Raw genomic sequence first — 14,271 nt, 5'->3', positions numbered from 1 at the left:
CAATTACAAAGAGTAGGCCTTATTTTTCTGTCCATAAATGTAAAAGTGGAAATTTAATTCAGTGGTTAAGATACTAGACTCATATTAAAAAGGAGAGACATTCAAATCACAAACCACATTTGGGTTTTCTATAGGTTTTCTTAAAATCAGTTCAGGGGAATACTAGGATATTTCTTTGAAAAGGCTGCAGCCAATTCCCAACCCCCTCCTTCCCAATCTACTCTTATGCTTCATATCTAATGACCTTTTCACTGACACAGCATGAAATCATTATCTTCCTCCTTAAACCCTACTCTGTGAGGCTGCAAGTCTGTTAAAAGACTTGTCTGCAAGATGAGCATGCCTGAACATAATTTATTATTATTAGTGTGTAGTTTTGAGCAATTAGAACTCTCTTTCTATTACTTGAGTTGCCCAATGATATTATTCAATAAGAGATTAAAAAATAAATACAGAAAATATGCTCAAGTTGCTATTATTGTCTCCAATACCTGCAATGACACAAAACGCAAAAGTTGCTGAACTTAATTATTTACAGCAGCTATGGTGTCACAATACTAGTCTCACTTTGGCAGTTTAAACAAATGAATCATGTACTCAGCCAGAGCTCTAACTTCATTGCCTCACAGACAGTTCCTATTTGCCTCTCATCATATTGGCTGGTGCTATTTTATCTACTTCTTATGATTCTGCAGTTCATGCCACTAGCCACACATTTTATGTCTGAGGCTGTTGCATAAGGTATTGAAACCAATCATGTGTTAATAAAAATACTTTGCAATCGAGACAGAAAATTTTTATACTACTGACAATACTGCAATCTTTAGATTGCAGTGAAGAGGTAACCATTTCAAGTAATCAGAAAATGACAGATAAATATTATATAGGGAACCATGTTAAGCTGTTGAAAACATTTATGAATTGAGCTCAGCTGACTTATAATAATTACAGCAAATCTAGCATATTTTTGGTTGCTTTTATTCATGGTCCAACCTTTGATAGGATGGGAAACACCTTTGACTGATCTGTAGGAGCTTGTGGGTGGGTTAATGAGGCATGTATTTCACATGGCCTGTCCATGATGAGAGAGAGAGAGAGAGAGAGAGAGAGAGAGAGAGAGAGAGAGAGAGAGAGAGAGGGGGGGGGGGGTGTTGAGCAGTGGTGACAATCATGTGGGCTAAGTTGCATCCACACTGTCTTTCTTCAGCAGCCAGACTGTGTCATGTGCTTGTGAGTATGTTGTCTCTATTTCCGATGAAGGCCTTGTTGGCCAAAAGCCCACTTTGTGACAGTCATTTCTTGTGCCTATGTGTGACTCAGCATCTCCACTATATGGCAAGTAGCAACTACCCTTTTCATCATATTGTTACTTTCTTTCTTCCATTGTACAAACGTTCACACATTTACTTGTATTTCTCAACTCAGACTCTGAAGCACAAAACATTTAGAAACAAACAGGTAAATCAATTATTAGTTTCATGTGCACAACAAATGAGTTTCATTACAGGCAGTTAACTCTGAGTTCCGAATTAAATGCTCCAATCACATACTAGGTTTGATGCAGCTGAACATCAATACGAAACTTTAGAGGTGAGGAATGAGCTATGGTGTACTTCAGTTAAGTGAATTATAACTTTTATAAACTGCCTTGCATGTTATTCAAACTATTGCTAATAATAGCATTCATCAGTTACAGTAACCAGAGTCTTTTGCTTTACACCATTTCTACTTAAAACAGCTGAAAATAAATATGTTGTCCAATAAAAGATAACAACTGACTTGGAAAAAGGTAATCTCTTTTTCTTATCAAATTACATTGTAACTGGTCCATCATAGAACCACTAAGCAGGTCATTTTCTTGTGCTGCTCTGTCAACTGTTTTGTTTGCACACAGTCACTCACTGATTAGTCTGGTGTTGCCATAGAAGACAACAAAAGGAAAGCTGAAGTTTTAAACTTTGCATTTAAGGGATCATTCATGGAGGAGTATTACACAGATATGCTGTCATTTCACTGTCACATAGACTCCCCTATGGAGGACACAGTAATAGGTATCCCTTTTATAGAGAAGTCGGAGGGTAAAAGAATTGACCACAAAATTACAGACCAATATCTTTAACATTGGTTTGCAGCAGAAATCTTGAACATGTTCTAAGTTCGAATATACAAGGCATGTTCAGAAAGTTAGTGTACTAGATTTTTATATTTTTTTAGGAAAAGTGTATGTGAAAAAAATACAGGATATTGTTGACACACTTGTTGACTATTTTTCCACGTAATCACTATTCTGATCAATGCATGTGGTGAGCCATTGCACAAACTTCCTTACGCCCTTCTCGAAGAACTCTTCTGCCAGCTTCTTACCCCACTTCAGAACCTCTTTCTCTACCTGCTTGTCAGCTGAATATTTAATTCCACTTATGCATGCCTTCTGGGAGGTGAAAATGTGATAACCCGATAACCTTAACGTGCAAGGTCAGGGGAACAATGGGAGACAAGGGGAGGGATGTTTGAAATATCCCAACCAAATGACTCCAAAAGCACCCCAATGGCTAAGGCCATGTGAGGACAAGCATTACTGTGCAACAAACACACTCCACTTGTCAGAATCTACCTCCCCCTCCCTGTTTTGAATGCACCTTTTGAGATTTTTTAGTGCATCACAATATGGTTGTGCAACCCTTTGAGGCAGAAATTTGACCAAAATGGTGCCACTTAGATCCCTAAACACTGAAGCCATGATTTTTTGGCTCAAAATGATAGTTTTGAATCTCTGGCAGAGGGGAAATTGGTGTGACGTGACTGTGATGACTGTCTTTTTGTCCCAGGTGTGAGCGACCCATGTTTTGTCTCCAGTCACAAAAGAGCTCAGACATCCTCACCATCCAATCAAGTCACTCAGGAAAGTTGCAGGCGCTCCTTACCTGATTTTTCTTGTGCTGTTATGTCAGCTGTTTTGGGACCCATCTTGCACACAGTTTCTGGTATACCAGCATTTCTGTTAGCGTCTCATATAGGAAAGTTCTGGAGAGTTGTGAAAACAACACAGAAATTTCATCCACTGTCAACAGGCGGTCTTCACAAACAGTTTCCTAAAGTTTTTGCACCAACCTATCAGCCAAAATGGAAGGTCTTCCACTCCTCTGTTCATCATGAACATTTGTTCTACCTCCTCTAAACTCCCTGCACCACTTAAACATACTTGTTCTGTTTGTGACATCTTTACCATAAACCGTTTTGATCTGCAAAAAAATTTTAGTAGGTGTTATACCTACTACAAGTAGGACGCATATTGCAGCACAAGGCTCACACTTGGCAGGATTTGTTAGCGACATCAAGCAAGATCTGATGGGAACCGGTGTTACCACTGTGGCAAGGCCGTTGGCACCACTATGGTAGTAGTGATGAGTAAGGAATGTTGTTCTCATTTGAGTGTACTATGACAGTAATTAAGTTGACAGACCATAAAAGCAATTTTGACGCAGACTGAAATCATGCAATGAAGGGTTTCATGTCTGGCATTTGCATCCTTTATGATTTTAGTTATATGAGCATTGGCCATAGCCTAAGGAATGTTTCTGTGTCTCCTAATGCCACAGACATCCTCACGAAGCTGTCTCCAGCATTAGGAGCAAAACATAAATTCCTTCTATACTGAACAAGGTGGCAAAAAGGTTGAGAAACTGATTTTGTACTAAAGTGGAAGAAAGAAGATTTGAGTTTGACATCTCATTGACAATGAGGTCATTAAAGATGGAGCACAAAATCATACTCAGGAGGGATAGTGAAGGAAAGTGATCATGCACCTTTCAAAGAGATCATCCTGACTAGCCTTAAGTGATTTAAGGGAACCATGAAATTCTAAATGTTGACTGCCAGACAGGAGTTTAGCTGGCAGTGTCTTAACCACTGTGCCACCTGGCTTGGTCATACCTGAGAGGAGTTGGGTACAGATTCCATTCTGATGTAGGGTTTCATTGGTTTCATTAACTCGTTTAAGGCAAGTGATGAGCTAGTTCCCTTGCAAGAGGCTAGTAAAACTCTTTTGCCATTATTTTCTAATCTGAACTTGTGCTCCCTCTCTAGCGACTTTAATGTCTAAGATATTATAAACCTTAATGTTCCTTCCTTTTAACTTCTACTCCATGTAGAAATTTAGGAGCAACTAATATCATTCTCTCTTTTTGTGATGATGATGTTTGCAGATATGTTTGCTAATACATTTGGATGTAAACTGAAGTCTGATTAAAATTCCTTTTTGTTTGACACTTCCACATGTCGGAGCTGGTTTTCTATAGTCCGAGCACTAAATGTCATGCCCAAATTGTTCATCTTTGCCATACTGCCACGACAAATGGACAGCTCACTTTCATTGTTTGGCTAGTGCTGTGCACAAAATGTGTGTATTTCATTACCACCAGTGTGTGTGTGTGTGTGTGTGTGTGTGTGTGTGTGTGTGTGTGTGTGTGGTGTGGCTACAACTGGTGAAATATGAAATAGAAAGAGAAGAACCAGTATTTGTGATTGAAACACATCAAAAAAGAAAGCCAGACAAGGAATTGTGTTTAAAGACCAACTGCAACAATTTGTGTGCATGTGCAGAAATACTTTGAGAGGGAGGACCTCTCATACCAGTTTCCAAAATAGCCCTGCAAACCACAGCCACATTTATGATTTGTGAAATGACCATATTTTGTATGGGTAAAGAAAAAACATAAGAATGAAGTGAAATAGGACACTCTTGTCTTCATATGCAGCGCAAGAACAGAAGTATTCAGAAATATGTAAAAAATCTGGATTCTTTCCACAAGATGAGGGCAGCTAATCATCATTTCGACTGGTTTGGCAAGGCCATAAAACACTGATGGAATGAAAAGACATGGCGATGTAAACTTTTGCATTAAGTGAAAGGATATGTTGCTTGCAAAAATAAAAAGTTTACTGTGAGTAAAGTTGGGAAACTAAGTATCCAGGGACTATAAAAGTCAACAAAATGAACTGGATGACTGCTGCGATGCATATGAAGTGAGTAATACACAAAGTGCGGAATAAAGGTGCTCTTCTCAAATAGTTGGAGAAATGTAGAAAAAAACATTTCCTTACTTTTATTCTTTCTACATGCTGTGCCTATGTCACCTATAACCTGCAATCATGTGCCAACTAGGACTGCTCATTAGTTGGTAACACATCAGCATGTGTAGCCAGTGTGTGGATAGTTTCAGGTACCAATGAAGTTTATTTTTCGTGTTGAAATTTTTCTCTCTTGAAGTTGTTCGCAGAGATTAGCGAGTGTGGTTCATAGTTTGACACAGGTTGTTGACCACTGTTTTCTCAAGTACATTGCACATTATGAAGCTGTGGTTACATTAGCAAACGAGTTTAGATTCAGGCTTACAAAACACATATTTTTCTGCAGGTCAGTCACTGGTAACGTAAAATCAACTGTCAACACGGTATTTCACGTTTCATCATATCTCATGGTGGCTGCAGCCAACATTTCTCTGCATAACGCGAAGTGCTTAATTTCTAAAACTGTAGGTGCGGGGACACACTTCTTCAGCCATACCAGCCCCCCCAATGGACACGTCCCCCCACCCTCCCAGCCACAGAAATCACAAGTTTCTATTTGTGAAAACTTTTACAAAATCTGTTCTGAAATTCAGGTTCTTAAAACATAATTTCTTATAATCACAACAATAAAAGTGCAACAGGTGCTAGTGTCTGTCCCCATACCAGTGTCACTTTTCTCCCTAGTTCTGCTTGATATATATCAGCATATGCCAGTAGTTTTCGTGATTATGATGTCAGGTTTTCAACTGCTACCAGCCACAACATTCAAACAGTTGCACTGTAGCTGGTCAGTGAACATGTGTCCAGGATCTATATAAATAAAAATGTAGATGTTCATTTTCTCAAAATTTTATATCTTTTTTTCATCAATTGCTTTGAAATTTTGACAACATTGCATTCAAACACAAGTGTGTTTTTATATACCTACTGGAGTCCCATACGGCACCCCCCCCCCCCCCCCCCCCCACACACACACACACAGGGCCACAGTCTCAAGGCCAGACCTTAAAAATGTTGCTGTTCATGTGTACAGAATATTAAGTCTTCACCACCACCAATTGCTTTGAATGCTGTTAGAAGACAAAAAAGTTGTGTTTATGGGTTATCAGCTGATGATTATATCACTTCTACAGAATCTGAATTTGCAATTACAGCAAACAATGTTCATGGTCAGAGAGGGGGGAGAAGAGAACTGGACATAGAGAGCGGAAAGGAAGACATGGACAGATATGGGGCAGGAGAAGATAGCGAGTGATGGAGAACAAAAGATGGACACAGAAAGGTGGGAGGAGTTGATGGACAGAGAGAGGGGGAGAGATCAGGAGCAGGAGGAAACAGAGAGAGAGGTGGGAGGAAAAGATGTACAGAGAAAGGGAGGGGGGATGAGGTAATGGAGTGAGAGAGGGGGAAGAAGGAGATGGGCAAAGAGAGGGGGAGAAGAAGTAGTACAGAGATGTGGGATAGAAAGAGATTGAGGTGTATATCAAATTCCCATACATATTAGAAACATGAGCTTTTTTTCTTTTCTTTCATTTCCATTTAACCACACTGAGTCACAGCAATGCATTATCAGGAACAGCTAGTTAATCAACCCCCGACACAAGCAGAGGGGTATTATAAGTTTAATCTGTGTATATCTGTCTGTGGCATCATAGCTCCCAAATAAAAGGTCTTATTTTAATACAGGTTTTTCTTTTTTCTTCTTTTTTCTTTTTTTCTGTTTTTATACAAAATCTGGTTTAATCAGCTCATGCCCTGCACTTGGTCACGTCATGCCCCACTCACCACATACCACACAATGTGCGACTCGCGTTCACAGTTTAATGAATTTTAAGTTAGTACGCTATTATTGAACAACTGCAGGACAGAATTAAGGAGAAAAAAAATCATGATTTGACATGAGGCATGGTGTGAGATGTTTAGTGAATGCTTTAAATGTCATTTGTCTTCCACTCATTCAATTGTATTACAGTTGGATTGATTTAAGTTCATATTCTTTACTACAAATAAGGAACACATTTGAACATCAACAAAGCCTGATTTATCTTGGTTAAACTGTATATCTATCAGGCTGCTGGCAGTCGTTAACAAAAGACAGTCGACATGAAGGTTACTGATATGTACCGATTACAACCAAGGAATGAAGCTCAACTCTTATAGTTATGTTGCAATTAAATAGCTATTTACTATTTTAGGTCTCTGTTGCTGACTTGTTCCAGGGAGTTAAAAAAAAAGTGATCCCCTGTGTTTTTTTTTGTGCCGCCTCTAATCAGTTGGCAGCCAGCAGCTGATGTGACAACACATGAAAGTCAAGTGACAAGACATCAATTAACAAGTAATTTTAACCAGACTATAAGATAAATATATGTAAAAGAAATTTGTATAGTGTAAGTGATCAGTATGGAGTCACACAGTCACAAAAACAAGCACTATTTTGTAAATGAAATTACATGCAAGCAAATATAATTGTGATCCATGGAAGGTGCAAAAAAAATTGCTGACAGTATGAGATTTTGTCAAGTTGACAGCTGTATTATCTGTATTATTTGTGGTTAATTTTACTAACTTACATATGACCATCATGTAATTCCATCAGTGGAGAAGAATGGATTCTATGTTAAATTTTTTTATGGAAGCACTGTAGATAAGCTTACAGTAGCTAAATATGTAAATATAAAATGAGTTGGTATGCTAAATTTACATGTATTTCTATATAACATCCGATGACTCTAGATATTAAACTGTATATGAAAAGAGAAAATAACTACCTTGGCTTTCAGAGTGTGGGTCCCTGAGCTTTCCACCTTTTCTTCTCACTTTAGTGTATTCCGGTTCTTTCTGCTGAAAAAAATTCACATAAATATACCAAAATGAAAATTCATGTGAGAAAACTACAAAATAATGAGAAAGAATTGCTGTCCAGTACTTACCATTAGTGTGTAATATATCAGTACTACAGGTAAACAAATATGAAATACATGATGCTATTCCAGTTTTCTAATAGGGACTTCCTTGGAGAATGCGGTTACAAAGGAATGTCAGACCCTGGGGTAAGATGGACGCATCTGCCTTGACAATGAAGGAAGATACAGATGAGAGGTGGAGGAGAGACATGCCAGACGGAGTAGGATGTCAAAGATTTTGTATATATATAACTTATCAATATAAGTTCTGTGCCAGCTTCATTCCAGAGACGATGACAGTCAGAAGCAGAAATGGACTGAGTGTTAGAGAAATGAATGATGCAATTAACAACTGTGGAAAAACAGAGAGAGAGAGAGTGGGGGGGGGGGGGGGGGGGGTGAAGGGGGGCAGGGGGGGGGGAGGGAGAGGTTGGGGGGTGGAATGATTATGAAGAAGTAAATGCAAAAAGAGAACAGTCGACATTATACATATATACACAACTATAGTGATATACATATACCGTATTTACTCGAATCTAAGCCGCACTCGAATCTAGGACGCACCTGGTAAATGAGACTCGAAATAAGGGAAAACCAAATCTATGACGCACCTGAAATTTGAGACTCGAAATTCAAGGGGAGAGAAAAGTTTTAGGCCGCACCTCCAAATCGAAACAAAGTTGGTCCATTGTAATATGAGACACAATTTAGGTCGAATGAATGACGATACAGCTACAGTAGTTTGGTTCGAGTCGTAAGTTTAGCAGTTAAGCTTTACCAGGTAGCCATTGCTATGTGTCAGGCACTCCGTCCGTATTTATACGGGTACCCTTCCTTTTTCACGTGCTTCGTCTGGTTTGAATCGATCGCTTATTTTGCTTTGATCTGATAAGTGCCGTTTTCTTTTTTATACGTTTACGTCACTCTAAGCTGAAGATGCATTACTGCACTGTGTCATGCATTGTTTGTCGTATTCTGATAGTGCGTGTTTACGGCCTGTCGCCGCTCGTGGCAAGGCTTGCTTTTGTGCGCGCTACCGCCGCTTACAATAAAGAGGAATCGTCTCATTAGCGAAACAATGGCAAGAGACTGCTATTTGTTGTTACTTACACTGCTACTTTCCTTGATAATGATCAACAAGTACCAAATAATAGACTGCGTATAATAGAACATGTTCTGAATGAGAGTTGGCGAAAATGTTTCTGCGTTTGAAAATCTTTGCGGCCGCTTCTTTAGTACATCAAATTCTGCATAGAAATTAGAGCCATTTTAGATTTAAAAATCTAGTCAGTTGCTGTGCTTCATTTCCTACTGTATCACTATTAGGCATAAGAATAATACGAATATAAACATGACACGATACGTATATTCTTCGGCGTTTGCTGTTGTCCCACTCTAGTTTCATAGTTTATTAGGCAGACAGGATTTAAATGAGATAGCAGCAAACACGAAAGAATACATGGCAAAATGTTTATATTCATATTATACTTATGGTGAAGAGAATACTGCATGTGATTCACATTTCATCAGGCTCCTATAAGCAACCATCTCTTCTCACAGATAGGAAAAAATTCAGAACGTAGAGTTGGCCATATTGACAAACATCCCAAACAGTCTTGTCAGTCGGATTTTTGCAGTACATTGAAATTGTGCTACATTCGAAGATGAACAATATGGAATTTGTATTTACTTCGTTGTATAATGTATGAAAATGCAGTGGTCGAATCTCGGGGTGGAGAAAAAAAAGCTCGTCTTCCACCTTTTTTTTTAATTTATTTACTGACGCAGAGGTTTTGGCGACAGTATTTATCTTTGTGCCTACAAAGCATGCCTGTGTAGCGCTACATATATTCTATGGCAGAAGTTACTTGTGGCGGCACCTACAAACATTTTTCAGAACTTTCGCTTGCTTCGCACTCGATTCTAAGCCACAGGCGGTTTTTTGGATTACAAAAACCTGAAAAAAAAGTGCGGCTTAGATTCGAGTAAATACGGTAATACTCCAATGAACTATCAGATGGACACAGGTTATACAGTTTTTGTAACAACAAGTTTTAAGTTTTCTATTAAAACAAACTATGAGAAAGAAAATGCTTTGCTGTGAAAATGTGCAGTTTTGTTTTCTTTCTCAAAGCAGGTTTTAACTACAATAAAAGGCATTATACCCATTATCTAAACTCCTCCTCTGTATGTATAATTTAAAAAAAAAAAATTGTTTTCTTCCTCGGAGTTGGTTCGAACAGCTAACCCGTACGTCATTAAAGTTGTACAGTATTCATTTCTTATCAGCAAATGATTAGAATACCACTTAAAATCTGAATCATGTCAAACTTTGTAATGGTATCAGTTGTTGTTATTGTTGTTGTTGTTGCGGTCTTCAGTCCAGAAACTGGTTTGATTCAGCCCTCCATGCTGCTCTATCCTGCGCAAGTTTCTTCATCTCTGAGTAACTACTGCAGTCTACATCCTTCTGAATCTGCTTAGTGTATTCATCTCTTAGTCTCTCTCTATGATTTTTACCCTCCACATTGTCCTCCAATTCTAAACTGGTGATCCCTTGATGCCTCAGAACAAGCCCTACCAACTGATCCCTTCTTTGAGTGTGAAGTTGTGTCACAAATTCCCCTTCTCCCCAATTCTATTCAGTACCTCCTCATTAGTTATGTGATCTACCCATTTAATCTTCAGCATTCTTCTGTAGCACCACATTTTGAAGGCTTCTATTCTCTTCTTGTCTAAACTAGTTACAGTCCGTGTTTCATTTTCATACCTGGGTACGCTCCATACAAATGCTTTCAGAAAGGACTTCCTGACACTTATATCTATACTCGATGTTAACAAATTTCTCTTCTTCAGAAACGCTTTCCTTGCCATTGCCAGTCTACATTTTATATCCTCTCTACTTTGACCATCATCAGTTATTTTGCTCCCCAAATACCAAAACTCATCTACTACTTTAAGTGTCTCATTTCCCAATCACCTGATTTAATTAGACTACATTCCATTATCTTCGTTTTCTTTTGTTGATGTTCATCTCATATCCTCCTTTCAATACACTGTCAAATCCGTTCAATTGCTCTTCCAGGTCCTTTGCTGTCTCCGACAGAATTACAATGTCATTGGCAAACTACAAAGTTTGTATTTCGTCTCCTTGGGTTTTAATTCCTACTCTGAATTTTTCTTTTATTTCCTTTAATGCTTGCTCAATATACAGAATGAATAACATTGTGGATAGGCTACAACCTGTCTCACTCCCTTCCCAACCACTGCTTCCCTTTTGTGCCCCTCAACTCTTGTAACTGCCATCTGGTTTCTGTACAAATTGTAAATCGCCTTTCACTCCCTGTATTTTACCCCTGCCACATTCAGAATTTGAAAGAGAGTATTCCATTCAACATTGTCAAAATCCTCCTCTAAGTCTACAAATGCTAGAAATGTAGGTTTGCTTTCCTTAATCTATTTTCTAAGATAAGTCATAGGGTCAATATTGCCTCACATGTTCCAACATTTCTACAGAATCCAAACTCATCCTCCCTGAGGTTAGCTTCTACCAGATTTTCCATTTGTATGTAAACAATTCATGTTAATATTTTGCAGCCGTGACTTGTTAAACTGATAGTCAACACCGGCTTTCTTTGGGATTTGAATTATTAGATTCTTCTTAAGGTCTGAGGCATTTCACCTGTCTCATACATCTTGCTCACCAGATGGTAGAGTTTTGTCAGGAGTGGCTCTCCCAAGGCTATCAATAGTTCTAATGTAATGCTGTCTATTCTCGGGGCCTTGTTTCGACTTAGGTCTTTCAGTGCTCTGACAAATTCTTCACACAGTATCATATCTCCCATTTCATCTTCATCTATGTCCTCTTCCATTTCCATAATATCACCCTCAAGTACACCGCTCTTGTGTAGACCCTCTGTATATTCCTTCCAACTTTCTGCCTTCCCTCCTTTGCTTAGAACTGGTTTCCCATCTGAGCTCTTCATATTCACACAAGTGGTTCTCGTTTCTCCAAATGTCTCTTTAATTTTCCTGTAGGAAGTATCTATTTTACACCTAGTGATATACGCCTCTACATCCTTACATTTGTCCTCTAGCCATCTCTGCTTAGCCATTTTGCACTTCCTGTCAATCTCATTTTTGAGATGTTTGTATTCCTATTTGCATACTTCATTTACTGCATATTTATATTTTCTCCTTTCATCAATTACATTCAATCAATATCTCTTCTGTTACCCAAGGATTTCTACTAGCCCTCTTCTTTTTACGTACTTGATCCTCTGCTACCTTTACTATTTCATCTCTCAAAGCTACCCATTCTTCTTCTGAATAATTTCTTTTATCTCATTATACATTTCTTCAATCTCTTCATCATCTGCAGAGTTAGTTGGAATATAAACGTGTACTGCTGTGGTAGGCGTGGGTTTCGTGTCTATCTTGACTACCATAATGTGTTCACTATGCTGTTCGTAGCAGCTTACCCGCACTCCTATTTTTTTATTTATTACTAAACCTACTCAATTAGCAAATTAAAACCATATGAAACAATGTCATTGAAGCTACTATCCGAACAGATGCAGCAGCTGGAGAGGTATCTCTAATACCCAGTATACCAGTTAATCTAACTGACTTAACCTTTCCATATAAGTAATCAAGGTTTTGTTTGCAGCAACAATAAACAAAGCTCAAGGTTGGACATTCAAATATATTCGAACTGATTATGATCAATGTGTTTGTAGCATGCTCAATTGAATGTGCCCTTTCATTAAATCTTATGACACAGTATACCGAAAACTAAAACACAAATTTTTTGCATGGTCAGTTTCATCTCATCCTTTCATGATCTGGTAGCTCAGAAAACCAGTTCATACTCTTACCACACGTCATAAAAAAAAATGTTGTAGATACTGAAGTATTATTGTATTGCATTGTGTACAAAAAATAAAAAAAAACTTAAAACAATAGAAACCAAGGACAGAAACAAGGGAGTCTTTTCCACTCATATTCTACATTATTTAATTGTAATCTTGTGTCTAAACCTTCAAAATGGGAAAGGTAGCAATGAGCAGCCACAATTTGCATCCTGGTACAATTCCCAGAGATATCCCTGATTAGGATTTGTATCTAGCTCCAGTTCCCATACATATTTAACCAGTTGCGAAGCATTGTTGGATTCGCTATTTGAATATAATGAAAAGATGATGATTTTAATAAAAAAGAGAGAGTGGGGAAATCTGTTAATGCAGGGAAAGTTCATGTCTCTAGAATTAAGAGAAAATGAAAATAAATCTGGCCAGCAATTCAGTTCTATAATTTAAAAAAAATTAAATAACTCAGATATTTACTGTATTTTCTTTGAAGAAAGCAGTTATCACAAAGACCATAATGTGATTAAAAGATATTGATATAGTGACAAAAATTAACAACCAACTTACATGTCTAAATTTGTAGCTTTCTGCTCCTGACAGCTTTGGATCATGATACACAAAAGATCCCCGGACAGAATGGTATGGACCACTGTACACATTTCCACTGTAAGTGCTTTCACTGTATGGTGGCTTTGCCAGCTGGAAAGTTGCATATGGACATATATCTTCAATGTAATCTGCAAAAGCAAAATTTAATATAGAAAATCATTTAGGATCTATTTTTACTATGGAACAAATACATAGATAGGATTCATATAAAATTAGTAAAATTTTGGTTAGGACTCTTCTGCAACAGCAAAAAGTCATTGATTTCACTAAATGTGTCTGGGATTATTTCAAAGCATCTTCAGCAGTCATGCTGAAGTTTCCTTGCGTCTTGCTAATGTTTTCACAGGCACTGGTATCAGTTTTCATCATGTATAGCAGTGCACCATACAACATTTAAGTATTGTACATGGTTGTGTTAGTTTTCAGTGTAACATTACCAATTATGTACAGCATCATGAGAAGTGCTTAACTTGTAACAATATTATGAAAAGGAAAGTTGCCCCTCACCATATAGTGGAGATGCTGAGTTGCAGAAGACTGTCTTTTTGTTGTGCCTATCTGACACTCAGCATCTCCACTATATGGTGAGTGACAACTTTCCTTTTCATAATACACTCCTGGAAATGGAAAAAAGAACACATTGACACCGGTGTGTCAGACCCACCATACTTGCTCCGGACACTGCGAGAGGGCTGTACAAGCAATGATCACACGCACGGCACAGCGGACACACCAGGAACCGCGGGGTTGGCCGTCAAATGGCACTAGCTGCGCAGCATTTGTGCACCGCCGCCGTCAGTGTCAGCCAGTTTGCCGTGGCA

The 14,271-nt window shown here is 38.3% G+C and overlaps 1 protein-coding gene across 1 annotated transcript in view; it reads right to left on the bottom strand.

Moving 5' to 3' along the window:
* Window positions 1–14,271, bottom strand: part of LOC124798734 (Down syndrome cell adhesion molecule-like protein Dscam2) — a 444,553-nt gene that overhangs the window by 19,161 nt on the left and 411,121 nt on the right. The window contains exons 31-32 of the mRNA XM_047262262.1: window positions 13,409–13,578; window positions 7,839–7,911 (exon numbers count right to left, since the gene is read on the bottom strand). Coding sequence (XP_047118218.1) covers window positions 7,839–7,911; window positions 13,409–13,578 — 243 coding nt within the window. The remainder of the gene's footprint in view (window positions 1–7,838; window positions 7,912–13,408; window positions 13,579–14,271) is intronic.

Source organism: Schistocerca piceifrons, chromosome 5 (assembly GCF_021461385.2).
Source record: "Schistocerca piceifrons isolate TAMUIC-IGC-003096 chromosome 5, iqSchPice1.1, whole genome shotgun sequence".
Lineage (NCBI taxonomy): Eukaryota > Metazoa > Arthropoda > Insecta > Orthoptera > Acrididae > Schistocerca > Schistocerca piceifrons.
This window is presented reverse-complemented; position numbering and strand designations above follow the sequence as displayed.